The following is a 16,802-nucleotide window of genomic DNA, read 5'->3' as shown; positions in this document are numbered from 1 at the left end:
CCTTTAAACTTCCTGAAGAACTACTGCATCACCTATTTTTAGTTCTTAGCATCTCTGGTGATTTTAAAAAATAACACCTCTGATACCTTGGAACTCCAGAGGAAAGCCTCAGGGAGAGGGAGTGAGGTAACTGCTATTGAGGTAGAGACTAACTCTTGTCTCTCCTTATTCCACATTTCCTTAGCATCTGAATTCAATTCCATTTGCTCTGCTATAATCTCAATCTCTCAATGTCTGTCTGTCTGTCTCTGTCTCTCTCTCCTGCTTTTCTACCTCCTTCCCTGTCTTCTCTCTCTTCTTATTCTTTCTCCTCCCCTCCTTGACCCTCCCCTTCATTCTTCCTTTTCCAGTTGTTTCTATATTTCTTTGAAGGTTCTCTCAGAGTCTTGGAAGCCTGGGTTCTTTGGTCTAGATCTAATGTCTTGCCTCTCCCCTCCCAATAGCCTGGGAGTTTGCCCTAAGTCAAGTACCATTTCTAGCCTGGAAGTTTCTTACGGGCAGGGACTGTTTCTTCCATCAGTGTTTAAGCTCTCTAAGAGCAGGAAATGAGTATATTTCCTTTAAATTCAAGAATGTAGCACAAAGAGGTTGTTTATTTAGTACAAGGGATTCAGTCTAATTTCCCTGGTTGGGAGTCTTTAAAATGGGGTTTGTTGCTCTCAGCTAAGGAGAAGGCTTGGGGAGGATGAACCATACATACAGGCAAGGTATTTAAGAGTGTATCCTGTCAGGATTCCATTGGGATGTTCTGGGTGATCCCATTCCAGGTTGATTGTCTCCAGGTTGGGTTGCCGGACTCGGAAACGTCTGGGGGCACTGGGTACTTGGGGAAGGAGGAGAGAGCAGGGGAGAGGAGTGGAGGGCCAGGGGGTTCAGGGAAAGATAGGAAAAATAAAACACAAGCATGAAGGTAACCAAACCTGCTCAGCTATTAGAGCAATAGATGCTGGACTAATAGACTTCAGGTGTGGAGATTAAAGACTACAGGACCCTGAGTTAGAGTCCACTGCCCCAGGCTTGGGAGTGATCTTCTGGGACACAAGTGATTTCAGATCTTTCCCCTGAGCTCAGAGATGCTTAAGAACCAGTAACTAGCTTGCAACCAATTAAAGGAGGACTGAATGAATCACTATCATACCCCTAATAGAATGCAAAGCTCTAATTCCTTACTGGAGATTTCTTTTGAGGTTAAGCAGCTCTGCTCCTTTGAGGAAAGCCAATTTTTAGTGGACTTACAGGATGGGATGCTGTCACTGGACAGAAACATGGGATGAGGTTATTAGAACATAAGAAGTTGATGGTGGGCTTCTCTTGGGACTGAGAAAAGGAAGTAAAGAGAGAGATCCAAGATGGGAGGAAGAAGTGAAAGAAAAAATGAATAGAGATAAGGGAGAGAAAGAAAAAGAAAAGAGGAAGGAGAGAAAAATCAGGAAAGTAGAGAGAACAGAACAGGGAAAAAAAGAGGTGAGAAATGAATGACTGTGATCATGCTCCCAAGTGAATTCTAGTCTCTTAAATAAAGCTAGTTCCATTAGCTAATAGGTTCAATTTGGACTATGATATATGTTCTAAGATCTGGGTTCAAATTCCAGCTCTGTTACTTGTTGACAAATTACTTAATTTCCTGTGCTTTAGGTTCCTCATCCACCTATAAAAATGGAGATATGCTAAACACTATCTCCATCAAAAAGAAGCTTTTGAGGATCAGTTGAGATAATATAAGTAATTGATTTGTAAACAAAGTGTTAATGTAAGTCTGGGATGTTCTGATTCTAGCTCTAAGAAGAGTTTGCTCTGTGATGATGGATAAATCAACTTAACATCTCTGGGCTTCAGTTTCCTTATCTACGGAATGACATATGGGACTCAGGGCTGAATGGCTGTTTGTCTCTAGTCACAGAGAGCCTTGGGAGCCAGTCAACAATCTAGGTAGTCCCCTTGGGAGCCAGTTTGTAACATCAGATCTGAAATTGTCCCTTCTAGTCCCCAACAGAATTCCTCTCTCTGGCTTTTTTGCCAGAGGTCACCCAGGTATTCCAGAGGGTACATTGGTTCCTCCAAGGTCGTGTGGATATCGACAAGTATCATCCTGTGCCAGATGTCATGGAAGAAATGTCAACTTGACCAGGGTAGGTCAGGGTGGCAACCCTGATCTTGCCCGATTTGTATTGTCATGAAGACCTACCTCCTTCTGGGGTGGTGAACTCCTTGGTTTCAGTACGAGGCCCATCGCCTCTCCCATTGACCACAACCATCTCCAATTTGTAGTTGCTGTAGGGAAACAGGCTTGACACTACACCCCGGGCTCGGTCGCTGGAGAAACTGGCAAATTGTCTCTTTTGAGACACCCACAGGCCCTTCAGCAAGCTGCTCTCCCTCCAGAAATAAGCCTTGGGGACAAAGGCAGACCAGTGAGAGGTCTGCTATCCCAGGCATCCGGTTAGCTGTTAGTGATTGGTGGTTGGTGGCTAGTAGTGACTGGCCTTTCTTTGGCTTGTGATTTTCTCCAAATCTCACAGGAACATTGGACTTCAGCTCAACCTCAGCACCCCAAATTGAGACTGGTGGTGCAGCCTTGAAAAGGCAGAGGTGAGCACAAATTTATGGCAGAGAAGCAAAACAGCTTATTGGTCTCATTCCTTGTCTGATCTGTCACCTTCCAGGGGTGGTGGGTAGGCAGGATGGCTAAGTGGGTACCTGTTCTGGTTCACCCTAGGTACTTATTTACAGGGTTCTTAAGTTCTATTCAGAGAGTCAGCTACAGAATCATAAATAAAATCCAGAAGCCCAGGGCAGAAAGAACTGCTTTGTGCCCAAAGACCACACCACCTTGCTCTAGATTAGTAGGTTTTAGACAAGAAACAAATGAAGAATTTTAGGTAGTGCTGGAAATCTGAATTTGGGAAGATATCAATCTAGGCCCTTGAAAAACAAATGGTTTCTATCCAAACCTTTTGGTGATCTTTAGAAATAGGCTAGACAACCACCTCTCTGGGATAGGTTAGATAATATTCTTTCTGGAGAAATGGGCTAGACAGGATGACCTCAGGAAGGTAATCAAATAGAAGCTGAATTTCCTTTTTTTTTTTTGAGGGTAGTGTGGATATATTCTAATGCTAGGATTCTGTACTTTGCAATATGGTAATGTGAAAATTCATGAATTTATTGCAAATGGTTGATGAAGGTGGTGATTACCACTCCTTGTTCCCATTCCTTGCCTGCCCTTCTTCTCCCCTCACCAGTGTTATTTGGAGCTCCAGGGCTCATTAGGGGAGTAAATTCAGGCTTAGATGGAAAAGGGGTCAGAATCAGGGTGCTTTTAGTGCTCGTTCAGATCTGGGCAGGAAAAACCTCTCAGGGAAGTGGGTTATATTAGTATGTGAGCAAAAAAGTTTTGAGTCAAGAATTGATCTCAAGATCTTTCTTCTCCTACTTACCTATTTTATTTCCCAGGACTGGGTGTCCCTTCATTCTCACCCTGACTTGCTCAACAGCCAACTCTAAATGATCACACTGGTCACAGGTCAGGCAAGAAGAACCCAAAGTTGACCTCCACTAACTGTTTTAGTTATAAACCTTCCCTACCCCATGTCTACCCCTATTCCTATGTGAGCTGCACAAGAGGAGCCTTGGGGTGGACTAATTTGAGAGTTTCTCCATTTTCCCCTTTCTTCCCCATAATTTAGAATGAGTGGCTAATGAGCAGAGATATCGCAAGAAAAGTATTGGACCTGGGTAATACCTACTCTAGCCAGTCAGTCCCTGGATAATTGAGAGTTGACTGTGACCATACCAAGGAGATGGAGACCTATTAGGTGCATTTTTAATTAGTTGGGGATTTAAAAACATTTACTTCCCAGAGGGGAAAGAGATGAGAGGAAGTAGTCCAGCAGCCGTTAAAGAGATAGGGTGAGGAGTATATCAGAAGTGGCATAACTTCTTCTTCATACTCCACACCCCTGGTCCCTGGTTAGTCAGTTAGACAGTTAGGCATGGCCAGGAGTCTGGCTTGCTCACTCGATACTCTCTAAGCTGACCCTGGACCGTGTCCGGGTAGACTCGGTTCCACTGAAGGCCGATGGCTGTGCTGTTCAGGACCCGAACTTTTAGGTCAGTGGGTGCAGCCCTGGGATCTGAAATATGGGGGAAGACAGATGAGGATTTGCTTATGGAATCACAGTGACTCCCTGTGGTCCCACCCTTGCAGGTGGAGTCACTGTGATTCCCTGAGGTCCCTTAAAATCCTTTCTGTACCATTCTTTCTCACAGTTACTCCAGATACCTCCAGAAACTGAGAGAATCCCAATAGCAAAGTGTAGGTTACCCCAATCAAATCAGGAAGCCAAGGGAAGGGAATGGGTCTCTCTTCTTTCTCAAGGTTTCTTCCCCAGTACCCATCCCAGATGGATGTGGAAGCTTTCTGATAGAAGAGCTTCTTTTCTATCAGAAAGAGATTTTCTCCTTACCTTTCCCATATTGTCTATAGCCTTCAAACATCTCATAATGGCCCAGGTTAGTGTACTGATCTTCAGTGACCACCCTGGAAAGGAACCCATAACTCCCACCCCCAGGTTGGAGACAATGGCCTTGGAGGCTCTCCTTCCTGGTAAGAAGATCAAGTTACTCCTCTACATGGAAATTTCTGCCTCATTTTCTATTCTACCAAAGAATTAGAAACAAGCATGAGCAGATCCTGGTGAGCAACAGGGACAAAGACTTATGTCTTTTTATTTGGAGGAGATTATAGAGATCCATATCTTTCTATATGGAGACTCTTTACCAAGAAGGCAGGGAAGAGCAGAATGGACTTAAATCCTATTGGTTTCCTCTATTTATGTCCCCAAATGGACACTAGAAATTCTGTTCTGAGTCGGGCATCTTCATGAAGCACTAGCCTCTTCCCAATTACATGTTGTTGGTATGAATATAACTGGTCTCATCCTAGTAGACCCCCTCCCAGGCCAGATCTAGCCCCAGCTAAAGAGAGATGAACTATCTCAAGCCTCCTGGGATATGGTGATGTTGGTCAAAGCTCTTTATGACACCAGATGATAGTCCAGAGAATTTAGTGATTCACTGCATCTAACTTTGGGGTTAATCCATGAAGAGATCAACAGGTCCATCTTGGGGTAGAGAGTTCAGAGGTATGGACATAAACAGATGAGTGCTCAGTTCCCTGATGTTTTCCCTGCAGAGCATCTGTAAGACCTGTGAAAACTCTAGCTTGGCACTAGCTCTCAAATGCCTCCATCTTCTGAAGTGATGGTGGGGGTGCAAATGGGTACCAGAACCTGTGGCTAGAAGCAAAACTGATCAGCATTCTCTTCTGATGCCTTCCCTTGGATCTCTCTCATTCGGAGAACATTTCCTATAGCTCATGGCTTCCCCTTGGGAACCAGCAGAGTGTGAGGGCCTTGGTAGAATAAGAGAGGAGGGTACTCACAATCTTCTCCTGAGTAGCCAATGACAGTGTCTGGCTCGGGTCCCTTCCCAAAATCATTCTCTGCCTGCACTCGGATCTCATAAGGCACATAGACAGGGGTCTGCCACACTGTGTAATAGGGCTCGTGTACTGTAACGTTGTTCCAGCTCTCCCTTCCTTCTCGCCGCCGCCATTTTACAATATAACGGAGGTTGGGTCCAAATGCAGAGGTGGCATTCATGGGCTGAGCAAGAAAGAGACAGACAGACAGAAAGGGATAGGGAGGGATCTGAGTCACATAGTTACTACTCCCTGTCCTTCCCCAAGTCTCCAACTTACAAAGTAAAGTAGGAGTCAATGACCCATTCTTTCAGTGAAAGCAGAGGATAAGCATGGTTTTTGGATAGCAATCATCTCAACATAAGAGACTACATGGTGTAGTGGTTAGAGAATTAGCTTGGGTCAGGAAGACTTGAATTCAAATTCAGACTTGGACACTTGTTTGTTATGTGACTTTGGGCAAGTCCTTAACTGCTGTTTGCCTGTTTCCTCCTCTGTAAAATGGGGATGATAACAGCAAATAAGATAACTGTAAAGTGTTTAGTCTTAATGCCTGTAACACAGCAATCACTATAGAAATGTGAGCGATTGTTAGCTGTTATATGTAGAATCAAGATCTAATCATTCAACAGTAGCAAGCCTATGGCTAAATTTTTAACTATTTAAATTAAAAAATGAGTCCACCTTCCTTTACCACCAAGGATGCTTCCCATTTCGGAAATCTAAATATGTTTTTTTTTTTTGCAAGGCAAATGGGGTTAAGTGGCTTGCCCAAGGCCGCACAGCTAGGTAATTATTAAGTGTCTGAGACCGGATTTGAACCCAGGTACTCCTGACTCCAAGGCCGGTGCTTTATCCACTACGCCACCTAGCCACCCTCCTACACCACCTAGCTACCCTCGAAATATGTTTTAATAGAAGTCTAGCCAAATATGACTAACATGTGTGGGAATCCAGGTAGTGGTCAAAGGACTGGGCCTTGGAGTCAGGAAGACGTATTTTCCTGAGTTCAAATCTGGCCTCAGACACTTACTACCTGTGTGACCTTGAGCAAGTCACTTTACCCTATTTGACTCAGTTTTCTCATTTATAAAATGGGGCTGAAGAAGGAAATGGCAAACCACTCCAGTATCTTGGCCAAGGAAACTCAAATGGGTTGCAAAAATGTTGCATATGAATGCAATAATTGAACAAGAACTGGCAGAGGCACAAATAACTTAGAATTTGCAGTCAGATGACCAGGGTTCCAGGCCTGACTCTCATTTACTGACTATGTGATGGGAGGAAAAATCACTTAACTTCTTGGAGAATTAGTCTCCCTAGTCACAAAATGAGAATAAGATTTGAGCTACTTGCCTCTCAGGTATGTCTTGAGTATTCAATGAGATGATGTAGATAAAATGCTTCCTAGTCATTTAGGGAGGATTTAGAAGCAGAGTTCTTGGTTTATAGGGAGTCTCTGATGAGGAAGCTCCCTTTACTAAGGCAGATGGCATCTCATAGTCTTAGAGAGTTGCATGGGGGCACTGAGAGATTCAGTGTTTTGCTTAGTCACACAGATAATGTGTTAGAAGTCAGACTTGAACCCAGGTCATCTTGACTTGGAGGCTTATCTCTCAGTAACATCATATAAAGATGTAATATTTTAATAATACTAACTCAAGTATGCAGCACTGAAGGACTTATCCCCAAAGCCTTGTGAGGCTGGAAGTATCAATATGATCTTTATTTTATAGATGAGGAAACCGAGGCTAAGAGGTTATTTCACTTGTCCTTGGAGAAAAAGCTAAAACAAATATTGGAGCCAGTATTCAAACACAATTTTCCTGCCTCTAAATCCAATTTTTTTTTTACTATGCTGCCTTTTCCTATGCATACCATAAAGATACTATTATTACTATGAAAAGGAAAGCACATCTACTCTCTCCCAAAAACAAAACATATACTCAAAGGTCAAAAATCAAAAGACTTTCTATTATCTACTGTTTTGATTTAACAGTCCTATTTTATTGTGGTTTGGTTGTTTTAGTCATGTGCAACTCTTTGTGACCTCATTTGGGGTTTTCTTGGCAAAGATAGTAGAGTTGTTTGCTATTTCTCCTCCAGTTCATTTCACAGATGAAGAAACTGAGGCAGACAGGGTTAAGTGACTTGCTCAAGGTCACACAACTACTAAGTGTTGAGGCCAAATTTTATCTCAGTTCTTCTGGACTCCAGGCCTGGAGTTCTGTCTACTACATAATAACTAAAAAGTAACTCATTTCTGTTGGATCCTCTTATGTCTTTCTGGGCATTCCATTGCCACACTTCCTATACTCTGTTCATATCCTCATTTCCCCATATCCTACTCTCCCTAAACACAAATTTGACTTCTGGTCCTGGGACTCCTGGCTCTAAGAAGTGATCTTCTCTCTTATTTTATTGGGAATCAGGTCTCCACATTGCATCTCTACTATGTATCTCAGCACACATAGTCACTTTCATCCCCCTTTCCAGATTTCTATATATTATCTTCCCCAATTAGAGTGTAAACTTCTCAGGGGCACAGATAGTTGTTTACTTTATATTCTAATGCTAGGCAAATGTAGGGTGTGTGTGTGTGTGTGTGTGTGTGTGTGTGTGTGTGTGTGTGTGTGTGTCCGATCTCCCCTCAAAAGTTATTAGCTTCTGGAACAAAGAATGATTTTTTATTCTGTATCCCACAGTTTTGGTTTTGCCTCTTGGGGTAAGACTGACAAAGACTCAGAGGACAAATTATTCTTTTGAGGGGGGGGGGCTTAGAGAGTAGGCGCCAGGCCTCTTGAACATGTGTTTTCTTAGACCCTCTTATCTATGGGATCCGAATCTTGAAAGTGATACCAGGCACAAATGGATACTAGAATTAGAAGGATTCTTGTGAGGTTATTTAGGTTACTTCCTGCCTCTAGGCAGGCCTTTCTTGAAACTATTCCAGAGACTTGCTTCTATTTTTTTTCTCTAAAATCTTCCCAGAAAAATATTCTAGATGAGTTGGGGAAATATGGTCTAGTGTCATATTCCAACCAAAGCCAAGATATCCTTAATGTCTAAATGAATCCCTCCTGATTTGATAGAAGAAAATTCCCTTGTGCCTTACTTGGTGGAGTTCTTCTTGTTCACCAATAACCAGACAGTGAAATGTCCTTTGTCCCTTCTCCTTTTCTTTACTGTTAATTGTGTTTCTTCTATGAAGTCTCACTCTATCTTTTCTCTTGCTCACTTTGTAAAATGGGTAATATGGAGGGAAGCTAATGTTCATTGGAGAGGGCTTGATGATTTGGACTACACTGAGTCTGGGAAGACATCACCAGAAGGAGAAGGGGATGAGCAGAGGATGAGAAGAGGTGCAATGAAAACAGAATCTTACCGTCCATGTGATGTCCATATTGTTCTTTCTGGACCCCACTCCCTTTACATCACCTGGATTGGACTCTGGGGCTGAAATCCAAATGGACACAGGTCATATCTAATGAATACTTCTCTCACTCTGTTATTCAATTAAAAACTTACTTCCTCCAGAAAAATTTCCTGAATTGCTCTCATAAATAAATATTTCTGTTTTTCTTCTGTTACAGATTCCCTGAATTCCTGTGTGTGGGTTTAGGTATTGCCTTGTAAATGAATATTGTTAAGTTTCTTTCCTGAGTACATGTTTTGTTTCCATAGCTAAAATAGGCTGTAGATAGAGACTGTGCCATTTCCCCATGTGATTATTCATCTTTTTTTCTGTCCACTTTAAAAAATAGTAGGTGTGCACAATGTAGGGTTTGCTATGCTCACTGCACAGTCAGCTCTTTAATGTCCACATAGGGTTTATCCATCTTTTTGCATTTTGTGTGAAGACTGACTTCCCCCAACATCTGGGATGTTTTGAGGATACCTCTTCCCTTACTCCCACTGCAAGTTGGTTTGAACTCAGGAAGTTCAAATTCACAGATGCAAACTATTTAGAAGACAGTATTTGTACAATCAATAAATAATGATTGCTTGCTATCCCAAATAATTTAAATCACTTATGTTTGATACCAATAATCATCTGATAACAGTAGTTAGAATTTGATGAGACCTCAGAAATCATTTACCCCAAGCCCCTCATTTACAGAGGCCTAGAGATGATTTGCTCAAAGTCACAGAGCTAATAAGTAGTTGGTTTCCAGGATTCAGAGAATTCTAAATTCAGTACTCTTTTTATCACATGCCTCCACTCCCACTTTAGCATGACTAATTTCTCTCCTCCCTCCCCACCCCTCACCCTCAACAGAATGTCTTGATCTGATCATCGTCTGGCCCAAGACTGGGACATGGAATGTCCTATGATAGGACAGGTACTCGGGGGCATTCACAGGCTTGGAGGTAGGTGAGGTAGAGAAAAGAACGGGCTGATCTCCAGACATCCAGTTAATAATCCACTATGCCTTGTTATAAATTATTAATTCTATTTTCCATTATCGTAGATGATTAACTCTGTACATTGTTGCCACACAAAAATATGACCTTTGGACTGTACCCCCCCCCCCCCAGATATTAAGGGTCTGCTGGGTTGGGAGGGGGAAGGTGAGCAATGAAGACTCACGTGCACCACTGGTCCTGTAGCGCTCAGATGGGAGACTAGGGTGACTGCTTCCAACATCATTGACAGCGATGACCCGGAACTGGTAGTTGACATAGGGGGACAACTGAAGGACGGCTGAATTGACGCTGCCTGGATGTTTGGAATGACTGTGCCAGACACCAGGCTGGAACTGGTCCTCCTCAAACTGTACGATGTACTCTGAATGGGGAATAGCAGAGCAAGGGAGCTACTGCTGGGGGTGAACCAAAACTCTTCCTCTCCAAGGGCTCTCTTCTTACACCCATTTACGAGAACAAGAGTGGGCAGGAAGGCTTGTTCCCAAGATAGAGAGGGACAGACTGAGGCTTAGTTATGTTAATCCCAAAAACTCAGAGAAGGGAGGATCTTCAGTCCCCAAATCCAACCCAGACCAGAATAGGAATTCTTACAACTTTGCCATCAAAGGAGCTATCCAAGGTGGATTATGCAACCTCTGGTTAGTGTGGGTTCTTGATCACTGGAAAGCATAAAGAGAGTTTGGATGCCCACCGACATATTCACTTATCCATTAGACTCGTTAAACCCTGAAGATCCTTCGTGTTCTGAGATTTTGGTCACTCAAATTCATCTGAAAATCTCTAGTGATAGGAGTAGCCAATTCTAATTCTAAATAGATCTAATCATTAGGGATTTTCCCCTTTATCAAATAAAAATTTGCCTCTCTGCAACTCCCATATAGTGTTCCTAGTTCTGTTCTTTGGGGCCTAAGCAAAACATTTCTAATCTCTCTTCCACATGGTGTTTTTGTTGTCGTTCAGTTGTGTCTGACACTTTGCAACTTCATTAAGGGTTTTCTGGGCAAGGATACTGCAATAGTTTGCCATTTTCTTCTCCACCTCATTTTACAGAGAAGGAAACTGAGGCAAGAAGAGTTAAGTGACTTGCCCAGAGTCACAACAACAACTAAGTGTCTGAAGATGAATTTGAACTCAGGAAGGAAATTGAGTGTTCCTGACTTCAGGCTAGATAAGCAATACACTGTGCCCCCTAGCTAACCCTCTTCCATGAACATCTTTTTTTCCCCTTTTTGCAAGGCAATGGGGTTAAGTGACTTGCCCAAGGATCACACCACTAGGTAATTAAGTGTCTGAGGCTGGATTTGAACTCAGGCCCTCCTGACTCCAGGGCGGGTGTTCTATCCACTGTGCCACCTAACTGTCTCTGTGGACATCTTTTCAAAGCATTAAGACAGTAAATCATATGCCTGAATCTCCTCCTTTTTAGTTAAGTGAACTTAGTTTCTTCAACTGTTCCATATATGACATGGCTTCTAGCTCCTTATCTCAAGATCACTTACTTAGACATCTCTCAGATCACAAGACTCTTCAAGGATAGATAGATGAATGGTTTTCAAAATTTCTGACCTATTTCCCTTGAAACTTTTAAAAATTATTGAGGATGGAGCGGCTAGGTTGGTGCAGTGGATAAAGCACCGGCCCTGGAGTCAGGAGTACCTGAGTTCAAATACGACCTCAGACACTTAATAATTACCTAGCTGTGTGGCCTTGGGCAAGCCCCTTAGCCCCATTTGCCTTGCAAAATCCTAAAAAAAATTATTGAGGATGCCAAAGCATTTTTGTTTGTGTGGGTTATATCTATTGATATCTACCTTTTTTAGAAATAAAAATCTTAGTATTATTATTATGAAAATGATATTGTTCTTATAGATCCCCTGAGGGATACCAATGAGTCCTGAGACCACACTTTGAGAACTGCTGGCCTAGGAAAATGGAATAACTCATTCAATTCTGCCATTGAACTGCCTTAGAGTCACAGAATACTTGAAATGTTCTTATTAGTGGCAGACCTGGGCAGAATATCCAATTTGCTGGATTTTGATGGAAGATTCTTATGACTTGAGAAATGTCTGAGTGGGCAATATGCATGATGGATCTTAAAAAAAACTTTATTCAAAACAAATATTTTCACTTTTCATTTCTGAATAACTCAAGTACTCCACAGTGTAACAGCTATTCCACACAGATAGAAATGGAAAACAATTGTCCTCAGTATACATTGATGGGAAACAGACCTATGAAATTTCAGTGATTTGTCTGGGTTCATGAAGCAAGGGGGAGGCTACAAAGGGCCTGGAAACCTCGTGCCCAGATGGTCAGTACCCTTCTGTGCACTGACCTGTGATGGGACTGTTGTTGTCATCCCCAGGGATCCAGGTAAGTCTCACACTCCTCTCCTCCAGGTCAGTCAGTTCTAGGTCTTGAGGAGGATCTGGTCGCTCTACCAGCAGAGAGTAAATATACCCATGTATCTCAGAGTTAGTGGAATGATTCCCCAATTCTACCCTCCTCCTTTGTCTGTCCCCAGTCCCAGATACTATTGCAAGCAGAATGGTCCATCACTGACTCAAGATAATCACCCCCAAACTGAAACGGCTGTTAATTTTGTTCTCCTTGGTCAATGGAGAAATCATGTACTTGAGAAAGACCCTGGTTCTTCTGAGTCCCGCTTCATTGGAACTAAAGCTATCAATGAAAGGGAATGGGAGAATCCTTCAATTCCAAAACTAAGGTTGCAGGCAAAGAGGGAGGACAGTGTTACTTTGGGGCCAGATGTGAGTGGTAGGACCTTTGTGAATAGGAAGACAATGAGAATATCTCTCTCTATACCCCCAGTGAATGTTTTTAGTGTCTCCATATCTGGTATGGTCTTAAAAGCTATTGCATCTAACTCTAATTCACACTGTCCCTGTTGATAAAACTGGGCCATGGGAATGGATGTGGTAAGGGAAAGAATATGAGTAATAGGTTTGAATTATAATGTAATTTTTCTAGGGAATAAAAAAATCATTCTTTCTGGTTGTATAACAATAGCTCCCTCCATAGAATTAGGACAGTACAGGACAGCCAGTAAAGTAAGCACCTGGTAAGAGACTGAGAATTTGGTAAGCTACTTGGAGAATGGGCTCAGAGAGGGAGGAAGGAGACAGAAAGTCACTCAAGGGAGTTCTGAGGCTGCTCAGCAGAGGACAATATTAGTTAAACCCATCAGTCGAAGCTTACGCTGGGGACACATTCATTCTGGGGGATGCAAGAATGTGGTATGCCTCCTGAGGCTCTTGTTTGTTCTCTGCTCTTTATATTCTAAAAGGAATCAGACCTTCGTTGTCTTTGCTTCAGCAGAAGCAGCAGCAGCAGCAGGTGTTAATAGAAGCCTCTGGTTAAAATGATCTAGGTCTCTCTGGATGCTTCCTTTCTATCAGTGGTTAATAATATTGGCTAATGTTTATATAGTTTTAAGCTTTTCCTAGCACTTTACGAGGTTGGGAGAGAGTGTTACTTCATTTGATTGGTATTACTACCTGCCCCTACCTCCCCTCCCTTGTCTCCCTCCTCCATTTTATATATGGGGAAACTAAGTCTTAGAGAAGTTAATGGACTTGCTGAACATATCACTAGTAAGTGCTAGAGTCAAGTTTTGAATCTGTTTTCTTGTCTCTAAGTTCCCCCTTTTCCCCCACACAATAGAGTGTGTGATTTGAGGTTGTGGGGTTGGGTATCAGTGTGCTGCAAGGAGTAGGGAAGCTAAAATTAAGAAAAAATTCACTGGGTCTTATCCAGCTCTCTGCCTTGTCTCCGATGCCTATTTCAGTTAGGTATACATATATGTGTGTGTATGTGTGTGTAAATACATAGACATACATACCAATGTACATAGAATGTGTGCACGTGTATATGTAATACAGGACATATAATATATGATTTAATACTTTTGTATAAATAATATATCATATCATACATATAAAAATATATATTATATATAAATATACACACACACACACACACACATATATGTGTGTGTGTATGATGTGTGAATTTCCCTCATCAGACTGTAAGGTCTAAGAAGGAAAGGATTATGTCTTTGTATCTCCTTCACTATTTAGCTGTTTAGCACAATAATCTGCACATGACCTTTCAGTAATGCTTCTAGAGTAAAATGACTCTGAATGAAAACTTAGGGAGGAGAAGAGATAGGGTTCACCTAAGTAGGTGGAGAAAGCCTTTTGGAGCTTGGGACTTTGAAGATGAAATGAAGGATTGCTTCTAAAAGTGATCCAAACTTATGGAGGGCTTAAGGCTAAGGGTTAGGGACAAGGGAAACCTGGAGTAGACAGGTGGTTATATGCATAGAAAGATGGAAGCAGAGGAAAGAATGAGAAGCTGCCCTACTGAAACCAGGACAGACCAAATCCCCACCTGGAAATCCCATTCCCCCCACTTTCCTTCCTCCCACCAAGCCCATTCCCCAATCCCCCCCCCCTCTCCCCACCCATCTCTTAGGGAAGGCTACAGTGAGAAGTCTACTGAAATTACTACCAGTTACCTTTGGGCAGGGGAGCCATACGGTTAGTTGGAACAACCTGAGCAGCTGCAAAGGTAAGACAGGTTAACCAGGTTAGTGGAAATGTTTAAATTGTTCTGGGGGAGATTAATAGGTAGGCAGGTCTTGTTTCTTCCAGATTGGACAGAGTTGTCATCATGCTGAAGGCCTCAGGGCCCTCATCATCCCTGCAGGGAGGGCTAAAGACATTTTTAAAAGTCTTCATCATGTACAAAAACCCATGGTTACTTGGCAGGGGTGACCATTAACTCTATTTTACAGATGAAGGTAGTGAGGCTAAGAGCCTTTTCAATATTGAACTTTTAGTCATCTCTGGCAGAAAAACCAACATAAGTAGTTATCTTTGAAGGAAACTTGGAAGACAATGCAATCAGTGGCTTCCTTTCCAGAGGGATTTCCCTTCCAGGAAAATGCACCCCATCATCATAGTTGGTTTAGGGACTTATGTGGGAAGGATGGGAAGAAATTAGTATGATGGGGGCTTTAGGAAGTTCCAATAGAGAATGGAGTAGAAATGGGAGGGCAAAGTAAATGGACAAAAGCAAATTCATTTTTCCTTTAATTAAAAGTTTAAAAGTTAATCAGCTTAGTTGTATAAGATTAGCTGTGAGAGAAGGGAAACAAAACAAAACAAAGCTAGAAAAACCTCCCCGTTATCTCTATACCAGGTCAAGCATCATTTAGCTGAATTCCTGAGGAAGCTAATTATTTAGTAAAAGGGAACAATATTGGGTTTTGAGGTATCCCTTAGATGGTTGTAAGTGCTGTTTTCCTTGTTGCTAGATTAAACAGCTCTCCTATTTAACTAAATCTTACTGAATGTGGGCATGGCCCTCTGATGCTGATCTATGTGCAAGGGTGTATGATGGGGCGGGGGAAAGGGCAGTTACCTAGTACAGTGAGATAGGCCTTGGCTATGTCTCTGTCAAGCTCAGTGCTGGCCATGCAGGTGTAGCTTCCTTGGTCCCGGTCTGTCACACCAAAGATAGTGAGGGTGTCTTCTTCCTTTTTCATCCTGAAAAGGAGGAGGAATAGGAGACTCACTAGGTAGGAAGGCAAGGAACCAAGCAATGAGAGGTTCATGTTAGGGAAAAACCATTTTTTAACTTCTTTCCTAGAGAGAAAAAGAAAGACTAAACTCAAATGCCAATTTTTTTTCTAGGTGCTGAGTTCAAATCTCTGAACCTTTTTTTTTGGAGAATAGGGAAGGGAAATGTGGTGAATAGTATTTTGATTGCTTATAGTCAGAATCAAAATAGAAAACTAAGATGGTTTGGGCAAGAGTGGCCATAACTACCATGGCCTTGTTCACCATTCCCCAAATCCCAACTTCATTTTTACTTTGCCCGTTATGATATCCTACAAAAGAAAAATCATCTCCCTGCTACTTCATTTCTCCCAACCCAACAGTTGAGGTCCCACTGAAAGGATCATTTTTTCTCCCTATGAAATTCTTCCCTGATTAGGTAGACTGAAACTGCTCTCCTCAGAATCCCTATCACCTAAATTGTCTCCCACTCATCTTCATTTTCTCTAGTATTGTTCTCTGCTATGCTTTATTACTGTTAGTCTAACCTCCCCAACAAGGCTTCTTGGAGGCAGGGAGCCTATTCTACACCAAGCATACAGTAGGTCTGCAATAAATACTTGTTGATTTATCATTGAGAGTCAATGGGGTATAGAGGAACAGGCTGAATTTGGAGTCAGAGGCCCTGAGTTCTAGTCCCAACTCTGTTATTTACTATGGGTGTGACTTTAAGTTATTTAACTTTTGAGGGGCCTCATGTACAATGAGGGGCATGGATCTGATGATCTCTGAGGTTCCTTCCAATTCTAATCCAGCGATCTCACTTCCCACACCTCCAGCTCATGATAAACTTTAAGGATTTTTTTCCCAGGCTTGCATCTCCTCTCAGCCCTGGAGTAGAGTCAGGCCTCTAGACCTAAGAATATTGCCATTAAAGTCTTTTGGAAAGGGATATTATAGATATTTTAAGGGAATAATTTAAGAGATCATTTTAAGGGAATTAATTAAGTACCTGCACTGGGCCTGAGAATTATACAGTAATAAGAGGCCTTGGCACAAAAAGGGATAGTTAGTTGAGCAGGAAAAAGAAACTTACTCCAAGGGAATCTGGTCCTGAGGAGGAGCCAGCAAGAACAACAAACCCTGCAGGATGGACTGACTGGTCTCATAAGACTCAGTCGTCACTGAGATTTCTGGCCCCAAGATGACTAAGACGACAAAAGCTGTAACGAGAGATTGAGCTCCAGACTCCTCACTATCAAGAGGTCTGGATAAGTAATTATTAATTAAACCAAATAACCCAA

The 16,802-nt window shown here is 42.2% G+C and overlaps 1 protein-coding gene across 9 annotated transcripts in view; it reads right to left on the bottom strand.

The window, feature by feature from the left end:
- Positions 1-16,802, bottom strand: part of NFASC (neurofascin) — a 202,246-nt gene that overhangs the window by 39,405 nt on the left and 146,039 nt on the right. For 3 of the 9 annotated variants that reach the window (XM_074222462.1, XM_074222464.1, XM_074222465.1), the window contains exons 17-23: positions 15,362-15,486; positions 14,454-14,498; positions 12,249-12,350; positions 10,074-10,271; positions 8,868-8,938; positions 5,444-5,666; positions 701-823 (exon numbers count right to left, since the gene is read on the bottom strand). In XM_074222462.1, coding sequence (XP_074078563.1) covers positions 701-823; positions 5,444-5,666; positions 8,868-8,938; positions 10,074-10,271; positions 12,249-12,350; positions 14,454-14,498; positions 15,362-15,486 — 887 coding nt within the window. Of the gene's footprint in view, positions 1-700; positions 824-2,185; positions 2,391-4,017; positions 4,134-5,443; positions 5,667-8,867; positions 8,939-10,073; positions 10,272-12,248; positions 12,351-14,453; positions 14,499-15,361; positions 15,487-16,802 lie in introns of all 9 variants that reach the window. The other 6 variants (XM_074222467.1, XM_074222468.1, XM_074222463.1 and 3 more) reach the window with 3 other exon arrangements.

The sequence above is a fragment of the Macrotis lagotis genome, chromosome 2 (assembly GCF_037893015.1).
Source record: "Macrotis lagotis isolate mMagLag1 chromosome 2, bilby.v1.9.chrom.fasta, whole genome shotgun sequence".
Classification (NCBI taxonomy): Eukaryota; Metazoa; Chordata; class Mammalia; order Peramelemorphia; family Peramelidae; genus Macrotis; species Macrotis lagotis.
This window is presented reverse-complemented; position numbering and strand designations above follow the sequence as displayed.